This window comes from Antedon mediterranea, chromosome 9, assembly GCF_964355755.1.
Source record: "Antedon mediterranea chromosome 9, ecAntMedi1.1, whole genome shotgun sequence".
NCBI lineage: Eukaryota > Metazoa > Echinodermata > Crinoidea > Comatulida > Antedonidae > Antedon > Antedon mediterranea.
In genome coordinates, this window is record NC_092678.1 from 3,989,596 (window position 1) to 4,009,555 (window position 19,960).

The window sequence follows — 19,960 nt, forward strand, 5'->3', positions numbered from 1 at the left end:
AAATTTTGACTACAATTCAGGTTTACTGATAGACAGCACTTTATGCCTGCCTGACAAATTGTACTAAGGAATTTGGTATTTGTTGGGTTAATGATTTGATTGGTTTTGAATAATTGTACTAATTGTACAATCTCAATTTTTACTCTCATTTAAAAAAAAAAATCGTACTACTATAACATAAGTTATAAAGTTTTATTTTGACACATTATATTTCCTGGTTGTTATTTAAATTCTGACTGCCTGTTGTTATTTCTTTTGCTTAAATAACTTTTGGCATGCACATGTAAATTTATTTTATCAGATGTCAAAATTAATATAGCATACATTGAAAACAGAATGTATTTTAGTAACTGGATATTTAGACAACATAAAATAAAAAATTGGATTAAAAAAAATATGAATTGGCACTTAGTATACTGACAAGGTTGTTGAAATTTGTTTACGATAATTCTTGCATTTTGAAACTTGCAGTTTTAAATTTATTTTAATCCTGTCAAAAAACATGTTTTATTACATAAATTCATGAGACAAATCATAAATATTATGTCTAATAATAATCTATTTGTTTATTGATTGATTTTGAAGCATATTCATTTTAGTAACATGCATCATGCTGTTGTTTCCTTTTTTTTGGATTTATTCTTATGTGAAGCACAGTAAAAACATGTGAAGCAACTCTATTTGAACTTATTATTTATGAATTTACATGACAATCTGGAAATGTTTTGATTTTTGATCAACTTAATCATTCACTACTGTATCTATATTATGTTTGCGTAGTGTTATAATTCGTGAGCTATTCATTTTCGCCAAAAAAAAGTTGGTACCAAATTGTTAAATGAACAAGATGAACGGTTAAAATGGTATAGAAAATTCTATTTTAAATTTAAACAAATCATAAACATTTGAGTAAAAGTTGTTTTGCTTTCATTGTTACAAATTAATACAGGACATGAGGACATGTAATATCTATAATGAATATCGTCTTCCTCTATTTTTTAACCCACAAAATTTTATAATTGTGTCCATTTAAAAAAATTAAATAAAGGCCAAAAGACAAATATGGAGAACTGATTTCTCCACAAACTGTAATTATGTATTTATAGACTGTAGACTACTATTAACTTGCCTTCCTAGTTTTATCATCTGTATTTTAGAGACAATCATTTGTAAATGTGTCGTGTATTATTGTGGTACTTTTTTGTTGTCGAAATATTGTAAAATACCTTTTTGTAAAAGCTAGTTTGACTGAGTCATAGCGTGGCGCATTTGCCTTGGGTGTACAGTAAAATCACTGTATCGATTTCTGCGCTCAATGCAAATGCATCCAGTTTCATTTAATGGGAACGATGAATAGATTGGCATGTTTGTTATTGCTTCCCTCATGAAAGTATTTATGTTTATGAACGAAATAACTGTTGCATATCATTGGATAACTTGGTGGTGCTTATAAAAGACGTCGGCCCAGAAAATAGTATCAGTATTTAGTTTAAGTAGTTAATTTAAGTATTCTGTAGTGTGTCTAAAAATGTGCTAAGAGAAAAAAAACCATGTTTAATTCAGATAATCTGGTATTAAGTTTTTGATCAGTTTCCTCATTATTTAAATTGCTCAGGGAAAATTAATATTTAATATTTGGATTTATTTTATTACCATTGGTAAGTTTTTAATTGTTTAAATTATAAACATTAAGTGATTAATTGCTAATTAATATATCATTAATTAATTAATATACTTAAACCCTGAATATAGTTATGTTAAGGAATTTACCAAAAGCATACATCTTAAATATAAATTTGTGGGAAAAAATAAATTTGCATCTACTAATGAAGTGCAATTTACCAATTGTTCTAAAATGGTAAAATACTTTAAAATTTAATGATTGTGTATTCATTTAAATATTCAAGTAAAAGCTTTAATTTAGAATACATTTTTGGTTACAGTAAATGCACCTATTGTGTACTGCTTCATATAAAGCACAATAAGTATAATGTTGTTATATACAAGATTGGGTCATGTTTAAAAGAGACTGGTTTGGGGAGTGTTGGAAAGTTGATGGGTTGGTACATCATATTGATTTGGCTGTGTAGTAACATGAACTTTTTTGGGTTGACTTGTATCCCAGGATGGGCTTATACAAGGAGTATTTAGGGTGAGCTTACCTCTGTAATACAGTATTGTATTCATTAAGACAAAAAGACAAAAATTATACTCTTGTGAATAAGAAATGATTTAATACTAATAAATCACTATACAATATGGGACCATAGATGGGGACATAATGGGACAAATTTTAACATGCATCTGATTAATCCACTGTATCTGCTTATCAAAAGTCGGAACTTATCGTGGAACTTATTTAAAAATTCAAAATTTACCTCATTAAGATTGGTACTTATTCAATCAGAACTTATTCGCATCAGTACGTCATTCTCAATTTGTAGTTCAATAAGTATCTGTTTTAGTCATCAGTATTATATCAAAGACTTGTTGAATTACCATACTTGCCCGAACTACTGTCTGGGGCAAGTACAGTACATGTGGAATTTGGATTACATAGGTCTTGTGTCCAAATAATGATTTACATACAGGGAACATCTCCCTGCTCAATCATACCTAGCTTGTGTAGCTAAACAGCTCATGGTATTTAAAAAAGGGGCGTTTTTCGATTGAGTACAGTACTCTGCATTAGTAAGTCTTTTAAGTACTTAGTATTTATAGAATGTTTAGTATCATTATTAAATGCAGGGATAATGCATGAAACAGAATAGTTTGATGTTATTTATTATTTTTTATAATAGCATGAATTAAGTACTTGTATGTTGCTAAATATATATTTGGACTTTTTTATTGGAATCTGCATGATATCATTTATTTAGCACCTATTGATATGGTTTATGATTAATTTTGTGGAGAGGTTCTCAATACTGGTTTTGAATTGGCCACAATACTGTCATTGATCATTTCAGTATCCAACCATTTATAGAAATTGAGTGGGATTGTGATAAAATATGTGGATTCACCACAGACACATAAACAAATCAGTTGTTAATTAGTTATATTTAATATTGTAAAGTACTATTTTAACTCAACCTTGTTAATTGTTTTATTATGTACAAAATTGGAACCAATCTATTTCTTTGTAATAATATTTAATTTTTCGTTTTATAGTAAGAAATTACTGTGAAAATATTAATGTGCTATTTTTGTATCTAGTCATTTGAAAAACCATTATTATATTGTAAAACTTAAGAATAGTCTGCCAGTGAAATCACGTGGTTCAGATATGTATGTTGTATAGACTGTCCTGGTTATTTACAGGGCGCCTTCTTCCCAGTGCTTTTTTGTAGGTAGTCGTCAACACTTGGCGGGAGTTTGTTTGCCCAATTTTAATAAATGTGTTGCGTAAAAAGTATATTTAATGTGTTCGTTTGTTAAAGTAAAATGTGGTTCTATATCCAAATGAGATATGACGCTATGTGTATGATATTCCTGAATTAACGAAAGCCAACACTAAACCACCAGACAGCATCTGTACGCACGCTTTCAACGATGATGATAAGTGTACGAATTATGTACGCGCGCGTTCAAACTATGATAATAAATGTGCGTCTTATGTACGCGGGCGTTCAATCGATGATGGAACCACTCATTCATGACTAAATTAGGCATAGATATAGATGAAAACAATATATGAAATTATAAACACATATCACACAATTCCGCAACTTGTTATCGTGTTTTATGGATTTCACCAGAACAAAATCTGCGGGTAGTATAAACTAGGTAATACAGTAGTGTCAATAACCATAACATCATAAAAAGAATAATAATGATATTAAATCTATTGTAAACCAGAATTTCGAAATACAAATACACTTTAGAACTTTGGACTATTAGTCAAACTGAACCGAATATATTGGTAGTCTGTTGTGAGAAGGCTTATCAAATGTAATGGGTAAGTATATTAATAGTTGGAAATATTAGGCAACGCTTAGTACTGTGGAGGACGGTGCAGGAATGCATTTATGCAATGGACGAAGGGGATTTTACCGAAATAACCATGCTCACTTCCTCAGCCTGAGGAATAATAATATCCATGTAAAACCAGAGCCATACTACCAGTGTAGGCCTACTGGTTTCTCATACATTTATCATAGTACCGGTACTGTAGTAATAATGTCCTAACACTATAATTTGTTTCCCCACAATAATAATGTTCAATATTACTTTTAAAATAGCACCGGTAACTACTCTACCATTCAATTGGCCTTAATATTTTATAGCTTAACCAGGGATTTAACGGGACCTAAAGTGTCAGCAAATATAGAAAGGATAAATTAAAGAAATCAAAAGTACCGTAAGACTCAGAGCCATTTATTAAATTAAAAACAACAATTTTGATCAATGATATGATAAACACGTATGGGTTGTGTTTATATTGAGCTTACTCTTCTATCCACATCTACAAAAGATCCGACGATGCAGATACGTACAAATAGTACAAACCCCGGATGAGAATTACTTTCAGTAGGTAAGTCCTTTGTATCTTGCTTACCAACTATGCTTCAATTGACAAACTTTTTGTAATAACTTAGAAATTATGATAAATTTGGCGGAAAGTTGTCTAGAAAAGCGGTATGCCTGGTTTGAGAACTTCAGTTAAATGTGATTGCTTAGACTGTAGCACCGGAGACCAAGATAGACGGACAAATGGATTGAAGTCTACCTTCAAATAAACAAGACTAATTTCAAAGTAAGTAAAAGCTGCATTACATCAGTACCTGTTCCTATTTCTTGTCCGGTTATGTGCGACTCATTGTCGGCTATTAATACACAGTATAATTAATTACAGTATAACAATTAAACTCTATTTATTTTAATAATCCAAAATTTCATCGTTCGAAGTCCCTCAGATGAAGTAGTATTAAAAATTGTCGACTTTAGAGAGATGCAATAAATCATCATCTCTCTAAAGTCAACAAAAAAGGGGCAATAACATCGTAAAAGAACAGATTTACATTTAAAGATTAAAATATGCTATTACGTAATTATGAAGTTATTACGTAAAAACGTTAATCTTATTGTCAGTTTTTATAGTGTGAAAGAATGTGCGAGACCCTTTTCAACAAAATGATAAATTGTCAGTATAGGCCAAATTGTATTGCTATCACAACTTAACATTATTGAATTGGATCATTGTTTTTATACTGAAGTATTACGTATAACTGTTTTCATACGTTTTTATAGATATAAGCAGTTATGAAGTGAACTTCGAATTGAATAATTAACAAGCAAAATGGAAGGAATCATTCCTATAAATGCAACAAAGAACTTCATTATTCCAGTAGATGACAGAAACAAACGAGGTGTTGATGTGTTTTCCATGTTTGAAGAAGTCAGAAAATCTTCATTATTGGCAGACGTAATAATTTGTACGGGAGCTAAAGAGTTATCCTGTCACAAGATTATATTGGCAATGAACAGCAGTTACTTTAAAGCAATGTTTACCTGTGATATGCTGGAAAACAAAGTTCAGAAACTGTATCTTAAAGGACTTGATCCAAGCGTGGTTGAAGCACTTATTGGGTATATATACTCAGCTAAAATCTACATCGCTAAAGAAAACATCTTTGATCTGCTGGAGGCTGCAGAAATGCTTAAATTACAATCGATCGTTGACAGATGCTCAATAGAAATATCAAAGAGGATCTTAACAACAGATAACTGCATTCAGATATACTTCTACTCCTGTTCAAAGGGACAAATAAAAGAGTTATCGAAGAGGTCACTAAGAAAAATCTGCGATAACTTCAGTCATGTTGTTGAGACGTCGAGTTTCCTGAAACTGACGAAAGATGAACTGGTGAGGCTGTTGTCATCAGAGGAAATGACTGTTAGTGAAGATGCTATGTTTTCTGCAGTTGTGAATTGGAAGAACCACTGTCCAGAAGAACGTGAGACTAAACTTCCAGATATCATAAGATCTGTGAAGCTTCCAATGATCAACAAACGTCATCTTGCCAGCGTTGCCTATGTTGCTTTTGAAAAGGTTGCAAACTGTCGTCGACTCTTGACAGGAGCTGTAGCGCAAAGACGATCTATTGAAGAAACACAGCCAACAAAATCAATTCGAAAGGTTTCAGCAACCAAAAAGCCAGTTACGACCACAAATGAAGTACTACTTGTGGCAAAAATTCTAAAAGAACCAAAAGAAGGCGAGGAACTTTTTATTAACGACTCAGAAGCCGTTTTATTTAACAGCGACGGAAACCGAGAGAGACGTTGGGTCAAATTAGACCCAAAAGAACCGACTAAGATGAATGACTGGAAATCTGTGACGTCTGTAGGCACGCAGACGATAATTGTGGCAGATGGCAGCATTTTCTTTCTCGATCCCGTATCCGGAAGCCATAAAAATATACCTTTTCCAGGAACGGTTAGGAAATCATCAAAACCAGCAGATACACCTATGACGTTTCGCGTGTCGTCTGTTGGAAATAATGTGTTCCTAGTTGGTGTATCTTCATCAAACGAGGCAAGATTATGGCAATTAGACAAGGGGCACAATAAATGGTCAGTTTGTCCAAGACCTCCAGTAAAATTTAGACACGATGAAAGTATAGTTATAACTTCTAATAACGATAAACTTTTTCTGATCAGTATGGAGGAGAATGTATCTTATACTACAACTATACGACGTTGGACCCGTTGTGTACCTCTTCCGAAAAAGAAGGGAATGTGGCATATGTACGGGGCTGCGTGTTCAGGACGAGCTATCTTCTTGACAGCAAGTGATGGTGTCTATTCTTACGACACCAGGTCTCATTCTTGGACGCTGATGTCTTCGAGTAGAGAGTTCGGCAACTTGGACTCATGGCGACACGTTTGTTTACCAATATTTATGAATAGCAAACTGCACGTAGTTGTTGCAAATCGGCATTGGTTCGATTCAGTGAGAATCTATGTAGCTAATGAAGCGGAGGGTGGTGAAAAGGAGTTCGAGTGGACAGAAATTGCAAGAAAAACTCTTAGTTATAAACACATGCTGTACGACCTTTTTTGCGTTCCAGTTAGGATTGATGTTTTAACGTAGTTTGAGCTTTAAAACTAAACGCATTGAAGAAATTCTTCGTCTTTTTTCCTAGATCTTGTTTTCTTAGTGCTTCAAGATTTTTGTTTGCGCTTTACAAATTAATTTTAATTCGATGTACATTTTTTCCATTCCATTTTATTAATTTTTTTGTCATAGTACTCATTTTCTACTTTTTTTGTGTGTTACATTTAATTGCTTAAAAGCAAACTATATTTTAACATAATTCACTACAATGGTAAAATGCTCATGCAATGAATGATTTAATTAAAAACGTTTTAAATTACAACACTGTAAAGTGGATATGTTGGAAAACAATAACAACAATGCCAGAATCTTACGATAATACTGTATCCCCTAGAGTATCCTAAACATGGTGACTTGGAGTATTTTGAGGTTTAAGTTTGTTATGAGGGTTTATGAGGAATTATAAAATGTAGGCCTTTGTCTTGAAAAACTTATATATAATTAATATTCCCTGAAAATTATGATTCAAATATTCTTTTTAGAAGTGTAATATTATTATTTTTCTATTTACAGTTTAACAGATGTTTTAACACAAGCTAAACTAAAAACCCATAGAGACAATATTAAACTATAGCCACATAGTTGACTCTCTAGTAGCTTAACAGTATCTCTATGGTAAAAACACACTTCTGGTACGTTAAGGACAAACGTATTGTTTCAATGTTATTACACTGTATTTGACATTTTGTATGATTACATAAGTATTACATAAATATATTGTTAGTTTATATCTCAAAGTTCAAATGGATTCTCAGCACACAGGCTATCAATTGAGACAAATGTACAAATAATTCATTGGTGGCGCCAAACACTGTTACGGAAAGTTTGATAAAATATTGAAGACTTGGGTGGATAGGACATCTGCAATCAACTTTAGAGCCTTTTTAGTGTGTTTATACGCATCATTCAACTACGCAGATATTAATTCCAAAAACTTATTCTGCACATGCTCAGAAACATATAAGTATGTGAAGAATGTTAGACTTAATAGCTGCGTAGTTGTGTCATGAAAACGAAAGGTAACTATTTTTCCAAATATAGAAAACTCCAAACGGCTTTCTTGATGTGATGAAACTATTACAAAATCCATTTCTAAAACCACCTTAATATTGGAGAGAAGACAGACTTTTAGTTATCTTCACATTAAACACTAATGGTGCCACCACTGAAACAAACTAGTTCTGTTTAATATAAACACAAATACTGGCATATCATCAAAAAATTAATTAAAAATCCAAACGTCAACAAATCGTTAAATAACCGTAAATGATTGAATAAGTGCCACAGCAAATTGTTTCCTATTATCTTGTTTTCAGGCTATTTTTAGAATCACTAAATATAGTATATAATATCTAACTTGGCGGCTTATTCACTCATTCAATTTGATTTTCTTTGCTTATCGTTTTAAAGTGTCCCTTTTTTTAAAGACAGGCATATTATGTTAAAATTGGGAACACAAGAATAACTGCGACATTTATATAGCGCTATGTCATGAAGATCAGAGCGTTATGGACTTAGATGTTACACCTTTTCAACAACATTCTTCTCCCCGCATCTGCCAAATAAATGGCACTAAAACCCAAAGTGTTGCTGCACGTATTCAATCATTTATAATAGGATACATTCGTAGCTATGGTATATTACAGTGCGATATACTGTATATACTTTTAATTGGTGATTTCCAATACTGTATTCTTTTTCTCTAGATTATCTATTATAAATACAATTACAATATACAAGTTTTGAGACAGTAAGCTTTCTGGTAAAAGAGATTGTACAACAATAAAATTAAACATTTGTAATAACTGTTTCAATATTGCCACGTTATATAAAAATGAATGTTTATAATATACGTTTAATATAAAAAATACATTTTTAAATTAATATTATGACATATATTTTAGTTATAGTAATAGATCATCATCATATTAGTACGAGAGATAAAAATAAGCATGTACTTTAAAGTAAAAGACATGCTTTTGGTTTGGTGGTACAACCAATACGCTTATTCTATTTGTCTGTTTTGAGCAGATGTGGTTGCTCAAGCTCCTCGCTCTTCCTATCCGAGCAGTGTAAAATAGAGGAGGAGTTCAGCAGGTTGTAAAGGACCGTCGAAAACACCTAAAACTATCGATAAAAGAGACTATGATTATGACTCAATCTGTTCAACCCAAGCTGCAATTATTTACTATATTATACTACACAACAAGGTTAGTTTCACCAGGGAGGGTTTCACCTCTGTGACAACAGCATTAAGATCTCGAAAATTAATTATGTCGAAAATTAAGTCAAATATTTAACGTTCATTACAAAGGTTAGTATACTGCAAATTAATATTGCCAATTCAAATTAATTAATTTCAGTTAATTATTCTCACTTCTAAATATTACGACGTACAAATGCAACTGAACTATCGTTTATACACGGGCAGCAGACATGCAGCATGGTGAGTTTACTTGACAAGATTCAACTGCTGTTGGTAATATGGACTGGTAATATTTAACCACATAATTAAAAAATCTAACGAATACTTTCAGCTGAAATTTTGTTGGTGGGAGAATATTATTGGTAGAAAGAAAGTGTTTAAACTCCAGTATCAAGAATTAGGTCATGCATGACAAATTGTTTTGATGATCTTCTTAATATTTACTTTTAAATCTGTGTGGATAGTGAAGTTATTTTTTGGCACTTAGTAGTGTATTAACTTGACCAAAAGCCTCTTTTGATAAACTGTGTACCTTAAAGCAACAAATAACAATTGGCCTACTGTATACAACAGTAATTTATGTTGGACTCAATACAATATTTACATAAATTGATAAAAATTTTGGAACAAATATTTGATCACAATCACTTTCCCCATATACACACAGAAAGCAATATTTTCTTACATAAATATTTATATATTAATATAATCATTGCATTCATTATATTAATAATAAATCTTGTAAATCACTTTTCCAGAAAGATTACTGTCTCATCTTAAAAATACTTAAAAATAGTTAAAATTGTTACATAGGAAAATATGCTCGCTTCATTTGTCATAGTTCCATGTCTTGTGCCTCATCCTCTGAAAAGTCACTCATTGAACTTTCGCTGGATGACGAGATATCCTCTTGCTCCTTCAGGATGTCTTCAGTGGCGTACCTCCTGATGTAATCTACAACAAATAATAATAATAACTTACTGAACTACATCTTTTTATCGGTGGCGCATTTTTCTATTGGATAAGCCTAAGAGATTGCCAGGAGCAAAAATAGAAAAAGGATCAAGAAATAAAAGGTAAAATAACAAAAAGTGAATTGGGATCCTGGTCTGGATTGCCCCTAAAATTTAATGGAGTCGTCCATGACTACATATCTATCTTTGGTTTAAATTTAGTAAAGATCTGTCATTCAGTTTTGACATTATCCAACAAACACATCCACACACACATTCAGACAAAAATATAACCTGCTAGGTGGAGGTAATAATTCACCAGCAACTTGGAAAGAGACTCATCCAGGTGATCCATGCAATTGACAAAAGAGAAAACAAAAACAAAGTAAATCTAATAATATATACCTTTGATTTTGACGTTGTAGTCTTCTGGTTTATGGAGGTATAATGCCGCAGCGTCGCCATTCAATGGATCAATGGGGTTTGGATAACTCAGCAATTGTGGTAAAAATGAGTCAAATATATTAGTCAAATCTAAAAATGTAAAATCATCATGATAAAGATGTTAGAAATAAACACATGTTATAAACAAATCCTATGATAACACTTAAAAAAATAGTTTAATATATGGATTGGTACTGTTCATCTCGAGAATGTGTTTTACTTAGTCATGTATGTTTTCATGTAGCCAGTACGGCCGTGCGATTAAGGGTATACAAATTATGAATACATCTACTCTTACCATATAAGGCCGTCCACGCCTGATTGATTACATCCAAGCATACAGTTCCTGACCTAAACAAACAATTCATAAACATTTAACAATATGAAAAGAAAATATTGATAACAATTGTGGATAATGATGATTTAGATACTGATTTTAAAAATCAAGTAAGTAATCACTGATAATCATAAAATATTGATAATGATGACTAGAATGATTTGATTTTTCACTTACGCCTCATCGATATTAGGGTGGTAGATTTTGTTCAGGAATCCTAAAGAAATAAAAAAAGAAATTATTGTATAAATGCGAACAAGTCAAACCGCTCATAATGAGGTTGGTATCAGTTATGTCCATTTAGGAGGTTTAATGGTTTTAAATTTATATAGCGCAAAATACAAATAGTCTCTATGCGCTGTTTAGCACAAGTGTGAAAATGAAAATGTTGATGTAAAATAAACCACGAAATAGCCTAAGAAAACCGAATAAATTGACCAAGACAACAGAAAAAAAAGTCCAAAAACGGATTCTCGTACCACCACACTGTTTCACTAACTTGTCAAGACAAGCTAGCTATTTATTTACAAGTGTCATAGTGATGTGAGCATCTCACTGTCCTGCCTAACAAACAATAAAATGTATATGAAAAATAATGAATTCACACAGAACAAAACAAGTGAGTCTTCAAGTGAGCTTTAAAGATCGAAATGTTTTTATTTTGATCTAGCCACAAGATCATGTCTATAACCCTACACTAGATTATACATACCAATGGATGGTGATTTAAATGGGTACTTCTCTGGTAAGTCTACCCGAACCTTCCACACACCTCCTTCATAAGGAGCTGAAAATCAGATTTAGAAATTGTAACTAACTCACATTAGGTTGTCTCCAAGTATTATGTAAATGGAGACACAGTTATATTATGCTATAAAATGTATACAGTATACACAGCAACTGTTTACATTGGACAAACTTACATCCCTTTGGTCCCCAGAACTTGACAGTAAACTCATGTAAACCACTCAGGATCGTCACTTCATGTTTGCTTTCGATTCTAAAATAAACTTGTTAAGGAACATTACATACATTTCATTAGAATTGTATTACTATAGTCTACTGAACTTCTTATTTACATTCACATGACATAAAACAATCGCATAATTCACTTGCATGACCATATTAGGGTGATCAAATCAAATAACACACTGTAACATTTTTAGTACATGTTAATAGTAATAATACTGATTGTATTTCTTACATGGATTGGTAATATTTGGTGTTGTCTTTAGGGTGTAGAGGAATGATGTTGTTAGTCCATTGTACAACAAAATATTAACCATTTATGCAAGAAAAACAAAACAATTCTAACAAAAGAACTGATTACAATATAATTATTGTCCTAAACTTTGAAGAAAGGAAACAACTTCCTAGATTTCCTTTGACTTATCTACAGGAAATATATGTTAATTGTTCATTCATCCACGACCAAGACAATTTTTTTTAAACTGAAAATTAATAACTTTATTACAATATAATTGATAAATCAGCAACACATAGGCGAGGATCAAACTTTATTCGTATTGAAACTGTAAAGATGCGCCCTCAACCAATTTTGTTAGGTCCACCTTCCAAAAATTCTAAACCTTAGTACTTGAGCATTTGGTCATGATTTTGCCAGTAAATTTTGGATATACAATGTAAGTATAAAAAGGTTTAAACAAAATATGGATTTAGTTGGTGTTTCTTCATTTTCAAGTGTTTTCTATTTTGTATATTTGAGTAATAAACCAGACATACTAAATTGTAATAAAATACATTCCTTATAAGCTTCATAGCCATGTACTCTACAGACATAGATCATGTATACAAGCACATTCATTACTCAGTATGTAGATGGTTGCTTCATTTGATTGAAATTGTCAAACTTGAGTAAAATATCAATCAGAATTCTAATACTAATTCATCGCATGCAAAGTAGATAAACTGTTACAGTTGTATTTAATATACATTCCTGTGTACCTATAACCATGAAGTAATAATTATTAATCCCTGTTATAACTATTACTCCATGCTCAAATAACTAAGAAATTATCTTAGTATTTTGTTAGAATAAACATTTTAAAAAGGCCAAAAATCGAAGAAAAATTAAATAGAGGTTTATTCCACTATTAACATTATTTTATCATCCCACACCTAATCTTCTGACCCAATATAATTTGCATTGCAATTCAACAGAAATTAGGGTAAAAATTATAATAGCATGGGTTTCTGAAGGCTTTTGTACAGTATATGAAGAATAACATAGTTGTTCATACATTGTACTTGGTATGAATCACCTTTGTTTGAAGTACTCATGACTAAGATATGTATTTATAGATCGAAATTACTAGTATACGAAGTGTGAATAAGTTAATTTTTAAAGATTTATATCATAATTTAGGTTTAGACAATATTAAGCAATTTGATAGCTGTGTTGATACAGGTCTGGTCTCAACCTGTGCATGCAGGCATCGAGTATTCGTACATACCAGTGGACATTTTGGTACGCCAACTTCAAAAGTAACAAATTTGCTACTTTTTCTGAAAGTTGAAATGCTTATGGATGGCGCAACAGCAATTTACATGAAGTTTTATTAGGCCTAGGCCTAAGTTACGTACGCCAATAACTAGGCTTAGCAACAGGTCATCAACCATTTCATCTTTACTAGTAGAACTATAATCAATAAGATAAGAAAACATCTGAAAAAAAAACTTTTTTCTTTAAGAAAATGATAGGCTTGGCATATGGTGAGTACACAAAAGAAATGAGGGCTGGAAATACATTCTGAAATTATTAATATTAAATTAAAAATCAAAGGAGACATGACTTATAAACAAAATAATAAACAACTTTATATGTATGCATTATTATTAAATATGTAATAACTATATTAGGTCATATCGTCATTTTGCTAGGCTATTAATTTACAGAAAGGACGATGAGGGCTAGCGAAATTACCTAAGTCGACATACGTATGTTCGTGGTATCGGTTCTCACAACAGCTGATACTACAACCAATTATGACCTTGGCTGGAGAGTATTTACATCACTAAGAAACTTATCATTTAGTTATTATAAATAAAAAAGGATACAATCTAATAACATCTATGTCCATTCGACGTTTTCCTGGTGTCGGAGATGACATTTTATGGTCAAAATTAGCCTGAAAAGTAAAGAATATTTGCTGTAGGTCGGTTTTCTTCCGCCCAAGATAGTTGTGTATCCGAAGCTGCTCGAACCAAAACAATGATCCTACAGCTAAAACCATTCATAAATAGGTATACAATTTTTATTTGACTTAAATTATATTTACTATAGTAAATTGATTAGTTTATTATTTTAGTTAGATATACAATATTTATAAAATAAAAGGAATATGTATTATTTTAGTACAAATATTATCAGTTAAAGTTGTATAACCATTTAATTAAATATTGATTACCTATTATGAAAATAGACGGGTCTATTTTATGTCGTCATCGATGTCAAATCACTCAAGCCATCTAAGGCAAACAAAATATTTTGGAACAACCAGCAAAATATTTACAAAAAGCGTTTCAATAACTATCTGTTTATATTTGTTTTTTAAACCACAAACAAAATAGAATGTAATTGTTATCCTATATGTATGTAGATTCAGAAATGCTTTAACCCAAAAATATTTATTTTAGCAATGTTACCCTAAATATAATGGTATAATCTGATGATCAAAGCAACACTCACAAAAACAGCTGATTACAATAAAGTGATAAGTCGCTGTGCTAAAAGTAACACGACACTCTTCCAACGAAATCGGATAATTAAAATAATTTAATACAAATATTAAAATCAATTTTTCATTCTTTACAAATTGTTTGTTTACTATCCTTGTTGAAAATAAATAGTAGTTAGAATATTAATGTATTCGTTTCTACATCATGGATAGGAATTTTAAAAATATGGAAACGAAAAACACTTTAATTATTGAATTACAAAATTTAAACGTAAGCCTTTATTTGACAAAATAAACTAATAATCTCTTTAATCATGCTTTAATTTTTTTAATACATTACATATAATGAAGATAACTCAATCAGTCCTGACGTAACGGTAGGGAAACTTTCAAAACTTTTAAAAGTACGATCTTTATGGACTTGATCATAGAAATATTATAGTTCTATGTACTGTATTATTTGTTTTACTGGTTGGAGGTATACACACCTAATTGGTGAAGTGGCTTATGCTGCTTTTGTTCTTTTCTCCTGGCAGCTAGTGACTATGATTTTATATTTCTTCTTCCGTCGTGATTGTTTAATTTGTTGATTTGTATTATATTTTGTAAAATGTACCTTTTGCCCGAATAAATGATATTACTGATAATAATAATAATAGTACTGTGTATTAAAAATATACGTCACTATTGCCATTTTAGTAGTAATTTTATTGGAAACTAAAAACTAAACTATAAAATGAATGTATAAGAACAAAATAACCCTTTGTTTTGTTGATGATGTCAAGGTTGGATAAATGGACGTAAATAGATTATGAATGAATGAGGTATTAGTTGCATGCATGAATAATCAATTGAAAGAAAAGATTATTTATGCACGAAAAAATATATAGGTTGTACTGTATTTTAAAATTCTGTTTTTCTTCTGTTATCATTTTGTTTGACGTATAATACCTCAGTTTTACATTACCAGAATACACCATACAAATTTCCGGTGCTAACGCTCTGGTGTGTGTGTAACCTTGAGTGTGAGCCTTAATACTGATAGGCGATGTGAAAGAGGTATTGTTGTTGAAATAATGACAACATTTAACAAATATTAGTATTGTATTATTATTATATAAAACATTTAATAAAAGACAGCAGTCAACATCTTGTGGAAATATATTTATTTTTAATTGAAACAAGAGTCAAAATGTTATGCTTACAAAGAGATAAAATCACATAATAATCTAAAAGAAAGGAAATTTCTAAAACACAATCACCTTCATGACAGATGACATAATGTCGATCAATGGGTTACAATCAAATAGATTTGGTAGCTACTGTAATTGTATTGAAATAGACAAATCTAATCTCATAAAAACACAATTGCACATTGTTTTTCCCTTGGTTATACTGTATACACTTTTCGTTCATATACGTTGTAGAAAACTTAACCAATCCTCACTCCCCATCTACGTGTATACTAAAATATGAAGCAACACTTTTATCTGTGTTAGCTGCTGCGCGATGACTTATACTGGGCTCTGTTAAACTATCCAATCATGTGGTGGGCTTTCCTTGAAAAAATCCTAGAATTTTTTTAACAGTTTTCCAAGCTTGACTTGGTGGAATCTGTGAAAGATAAAATTTGAAATAAATAAAACCTTATAAAATAAGGAAAACATATTAGATATATTCATTTTTTAGTCGGTTTCAAAAGATTTGAGAGAAGGCAAGCTAGTTTGTTAATTCACATTAAAAGATGCCACTGTTAATTCACATTTACACTTACAGTATTTGCTAATGTTGGTCTGGTTATGTTACTTGATTCTTCAAAGTGTCTGTCAAGCATTTTCCACGTCTGCTTCCACCCAGCGGCAGTTGGGTCAACTGGCTCTAACATTTGTTTGATTACTTGATCACCTGAAGCTTGAACCTCTTTGATGTCTGTTTCTTTGTTTTTCAAGGTAATCCCCAACACCCATGGGCACCAGTTACGGTGCTCTGTGGATGGATTGAATGCCTTTACAGGAAGAGGCATCATCTTCCTTCTTTTGGGATCTGGTTCAACATCACTGGTGCCTTCACTCGATGTCACTCCATTTTGATTTTCTTTTAAAGATGTAAAGTTCCATAGACCAGCCTGTCGCTTGCAATGATTGCAAATGAGTATTGAAACTCCTTCTGGCTTACTGAAATAAAGAAAAACAATTTAAAATCTAGTATGATTGGTACTGAAGTATTAATACAGGTACATTTCAATTTCCATGCAAGTAAATTAATTAATTAACAAATCAATAAACACACATACACATTGCTCCAGCCAAACAAAGCTAGAAAACCAGCAACACACAATTGTTCATCCTCGATTTTTTCACATGTTTGTAACTGACTTGAACATTTCTGAATCGTATTGGTTAAATCTGACAAGCCTGTGCTCTATATAAAAAAAGATAATAAATAAGCGAATAACATTTCTACAGGAAATATGTTAAATTAACACTACTATGTAAAAGAATCAAATAATTGTAGCCAACCAATTCATTTCAATTTTTTCTGGTACTATGTGGTTTTGCATAATAAGACACTTACCTCTGATATACTATCATCTAAGTCAAGTTTTGGCAAATTGTCTTTTTCTGTTATTATGCTTTTCATTCTTTTAGAGAACTTGGATGCAGTTGAGCTAGGTGTTGGTTCCACAACACTACAAAACTTTCCTGTCATAAAGAAAATTAAAATGAAACTGTTATTGTCAATTAACTATTCTTTGAACATGAGATACAATTCATTAATGATATGAATTATCATGCATACCTGGAGAAGGTGATGTAGGCCAAGGACAAATACTTGAATGCGCCGTCTTTATTAACTCCATCATGTTTTTACTGATGTCACAATCTACAGAAAAATGTGACAACAATTTTGATAATTATTGATGACATTAGATTTATAAATTTTTAAAGAAGAAGAAAGTTCAATTGTTACTCAGCTTTTAGGATACCTACCTTGTTCAAATGATGTAATTTCTGGACTCCCAGCATAAAGTACCTCTTTGCAGCTTACACATTTTAATGTGTTTGTATCAATGTTTTCCCATCCATATTTTGAACACTCTAAAGGGGTTAAAGTTGTGAGCGCATCAAACCATTTAAATGGCTAAAAATTTATGTTAAAGAAAGGTAGAGAAGCAATAAAATAGCTTTTATTTTCATGGTTTTAATTGAACATTTATATTGGTATAAAAATATAATACAAAAAGCAGCAAAAGTATATAGATTTTTAATTACTTAATCTCACAAATACACTGTACATCTTGATAATGCCAGTTGAGATATTGATGATATGGCTAACATTAACAAATCACTACATTGTATGTACATACTAAAAATATAAAACAATAATAATAACCTGGTAACCATGCCATGTATATATATATTTTTAATTACTTAATCTCACAAATACACTGTACATCTTGATAATGCCAGTTGAGATATTGATGATATGGCTAACATTAACAAATCACTACACTGTATGTCAATTCAATTCAATAAACTTTATTGTCAAACTCATGAATGGCTTGAAACTTTGGCTGAAAGTACACACATTGAAATTGTCTAAAAACATTGTCGCACAAACAGTAAAAAAGAATAAAATCACATAAAACTGAGAACAAGTTAATAAAAAGTTAAAAGAGGGCACAAAAAAATACAAATTGAGTTAAAAATACAGCTAAGATACTTATTGCGTTTATCTTTTCCACATTACATTAAAATGTCAAATTATAAAGAAGGATACGGTATACGTCTGAACCCTTTGATAGAACGCTACTTTATTGTCAGGCTGGAAAACTCTCTTGAGGTCACCCGCTGAAGAACCATCACTGTTTCTTGAGAAATCAACATCATCACCATGCAAAACTTTATCTTTTTCTTCTGAGCTGTAAATATTAAAGATAAATGGAAACAAACAAGTTAAAAATAGATAAATTGGTGCCTGTCTCTCTCAAACTTTAGTTACTACTAGTAGAGTAGTAGGGGCCGAGTAGTAGTACTAGGCTAAACGCTCTACTAACTAGCTAGGCCTAGCTAGGTCGGGGAGTTGACTAGGCCGCATTTTGTAGAGTTGCTGCGTCTACCTATCTACCTATATAGTAGTAGCCTGCTTTTTAGGGCCGGCGGCCTAGACTAGTCTGACTTTCTAATCTTATTAGGCTTAGTTATTTGCATATCTTACCACTGGGTATCCTCAGAAGGTGAACCATGAATAAAAGATGAAAGTAGTGCTTTTACTTTACGTGGAGTTGATTGATTTTGATTCACAACAGAAGCCATAATTTTAACGCAAGTTTTTGTGTTTGGAAGTTTAAGTCGGTGACTACTTCTTCGCATGCAGCTAAAGTAAAATGACGTCATGTTAAAGTGGGTCGTCACAGAGTCTCATGCATATAAATGAAGCAAACTTGCTGAGAGTTTTTTCCACCACCACACGTCACACACGCGACGCGAGATTTATCGAAAATATACAACAAAATATAATTGTTTTCACTGCTGAGGATAATAAATAATATACTTTAATTTTAACATGACAGGAGAGCCTAGATACTTCCAGTGCGAATACAAAATAATAATAATGTACAATATTAGTATGTATTTTCAAATGCTGCAAGACATGAGGCCCGAATTAGGCTAGGCTAGGCCTCCTACTGTCTGTAGTTAGTGGCAGCGCAGTGCATACCTGAGAGCTAGGGTGGGTGGGAAGTTAGCTAGTATGCTGGGTTAGTATCTGCACAATGCCACGCGGTAACGATGAAGGGGAGGATGGATGGCCTGATAGTGGGTAGTGTATACTGTATTTTACTTGTCTTTAGTAAGGCCGCTAGTGAGAATAGAAAGTCTGTCTATAGGGCTAGGCATCTAAGCAAGCCAAATGGGTCGAATAAACAACTATATTTAATCTGCTTCTAAGCCAAATGGGTCGAATAAACAACTATATTTAATCTGCTTCTTTGTTATCTGGAACAATATCGGATTATTTTCTGTACCACCGATCGCACCATCATTAATTAATCACTCTGAAAACATTTTGTAAAATCATGAGCGCACAAGAAGCAGAGACAAAACACCTTTTGCATATGCATGAGACTCTGTGACGACACGCTTTAACGTGACGTCATTTTACTTTAGCTGCATGCGAAGAAGTAGTCACCGTTTAAGTCCC

General features: G+C 31.8%; 3 protein-coding genes across 3 annotated transcripts; 1 reads left to right on the forward strand and 2 right to left on the reverse strand.

Moving 5' to 3' along the window:
* Positions 1-5,291: 5,291 nt before the first annotated feature.
* LOC140059372 (ectoderm-neural cortex protein 1-like) lies at positions 5,292-7,096 on the forward strand. Its single transcript, XM_072105257.1, has one exon. It carries the CDS (start codon positions 5,300-5,302, stop codon positions 7,094-7,096), a length of 1,797 nt encoding a protein of 598 aa, XP_071961358.1. The 5' UTR covers positions 5,292-5,299.
* A 236-nt stretch (positions 7,097-7,332) lies between these two features.
* LOC140058871 (ubiquitin-conjugating enzyme E2 H) lies at positions 7,333-14,269 on the reverse strand. The gene is made up of 7 exons (XM_072104640.1): positions 14,139-14,269; positions 11,984-12,060; positions 11,773-11,847; positions 11,238-11,277; positions 11,022-11,074; positions 10,685-10,813; positions 7,333-10,280 (listed from the first exon to the last, which is right to left on the reverse strand). Exons 1-7 carry the CDS (start codon positions 14,189-14,191, stop codon positions 10,162-10,164), a joined length of 546 nt encoding a protein of 181 aa, XP_071960741.1. The 5' UTR covers positions 14,192-14,269; the 3' UTR covers positions 7,333-10,161.
* Positions 14,270-15,962: 1,693 nt separating this feature from the next.
* LOC140058991 (zinc finger C3HC-type protein 1-like) lies at positions 15,963-19,123 on the reverse strand. The gene is made up of 8 exons (XM_072104792.1): positions 18,977-19,123; positions 18,539-18,680; positions 17,749-17,899; positions 17,558-17,641; positions 17,333-17,460; positions 17,052-17,179; positions 16,533-16,932; positions 15,963-16,372 (listed from the first exon to the last, which is right to left on the reverse strand). Exons 1-8 carry the CDS (start codon positions 19,072-19,074, stop codon positions 16,301-16,303), a joined length of 1,203 nt encoding a protein of 400 aa, XP_071960893.1. The 5' UTR covers positions 19,075-19,123; the 3' UTR covers positions 15,963-16,300.
* Positions 19,124-19,960: the final 837 nt, after the last annotated feature.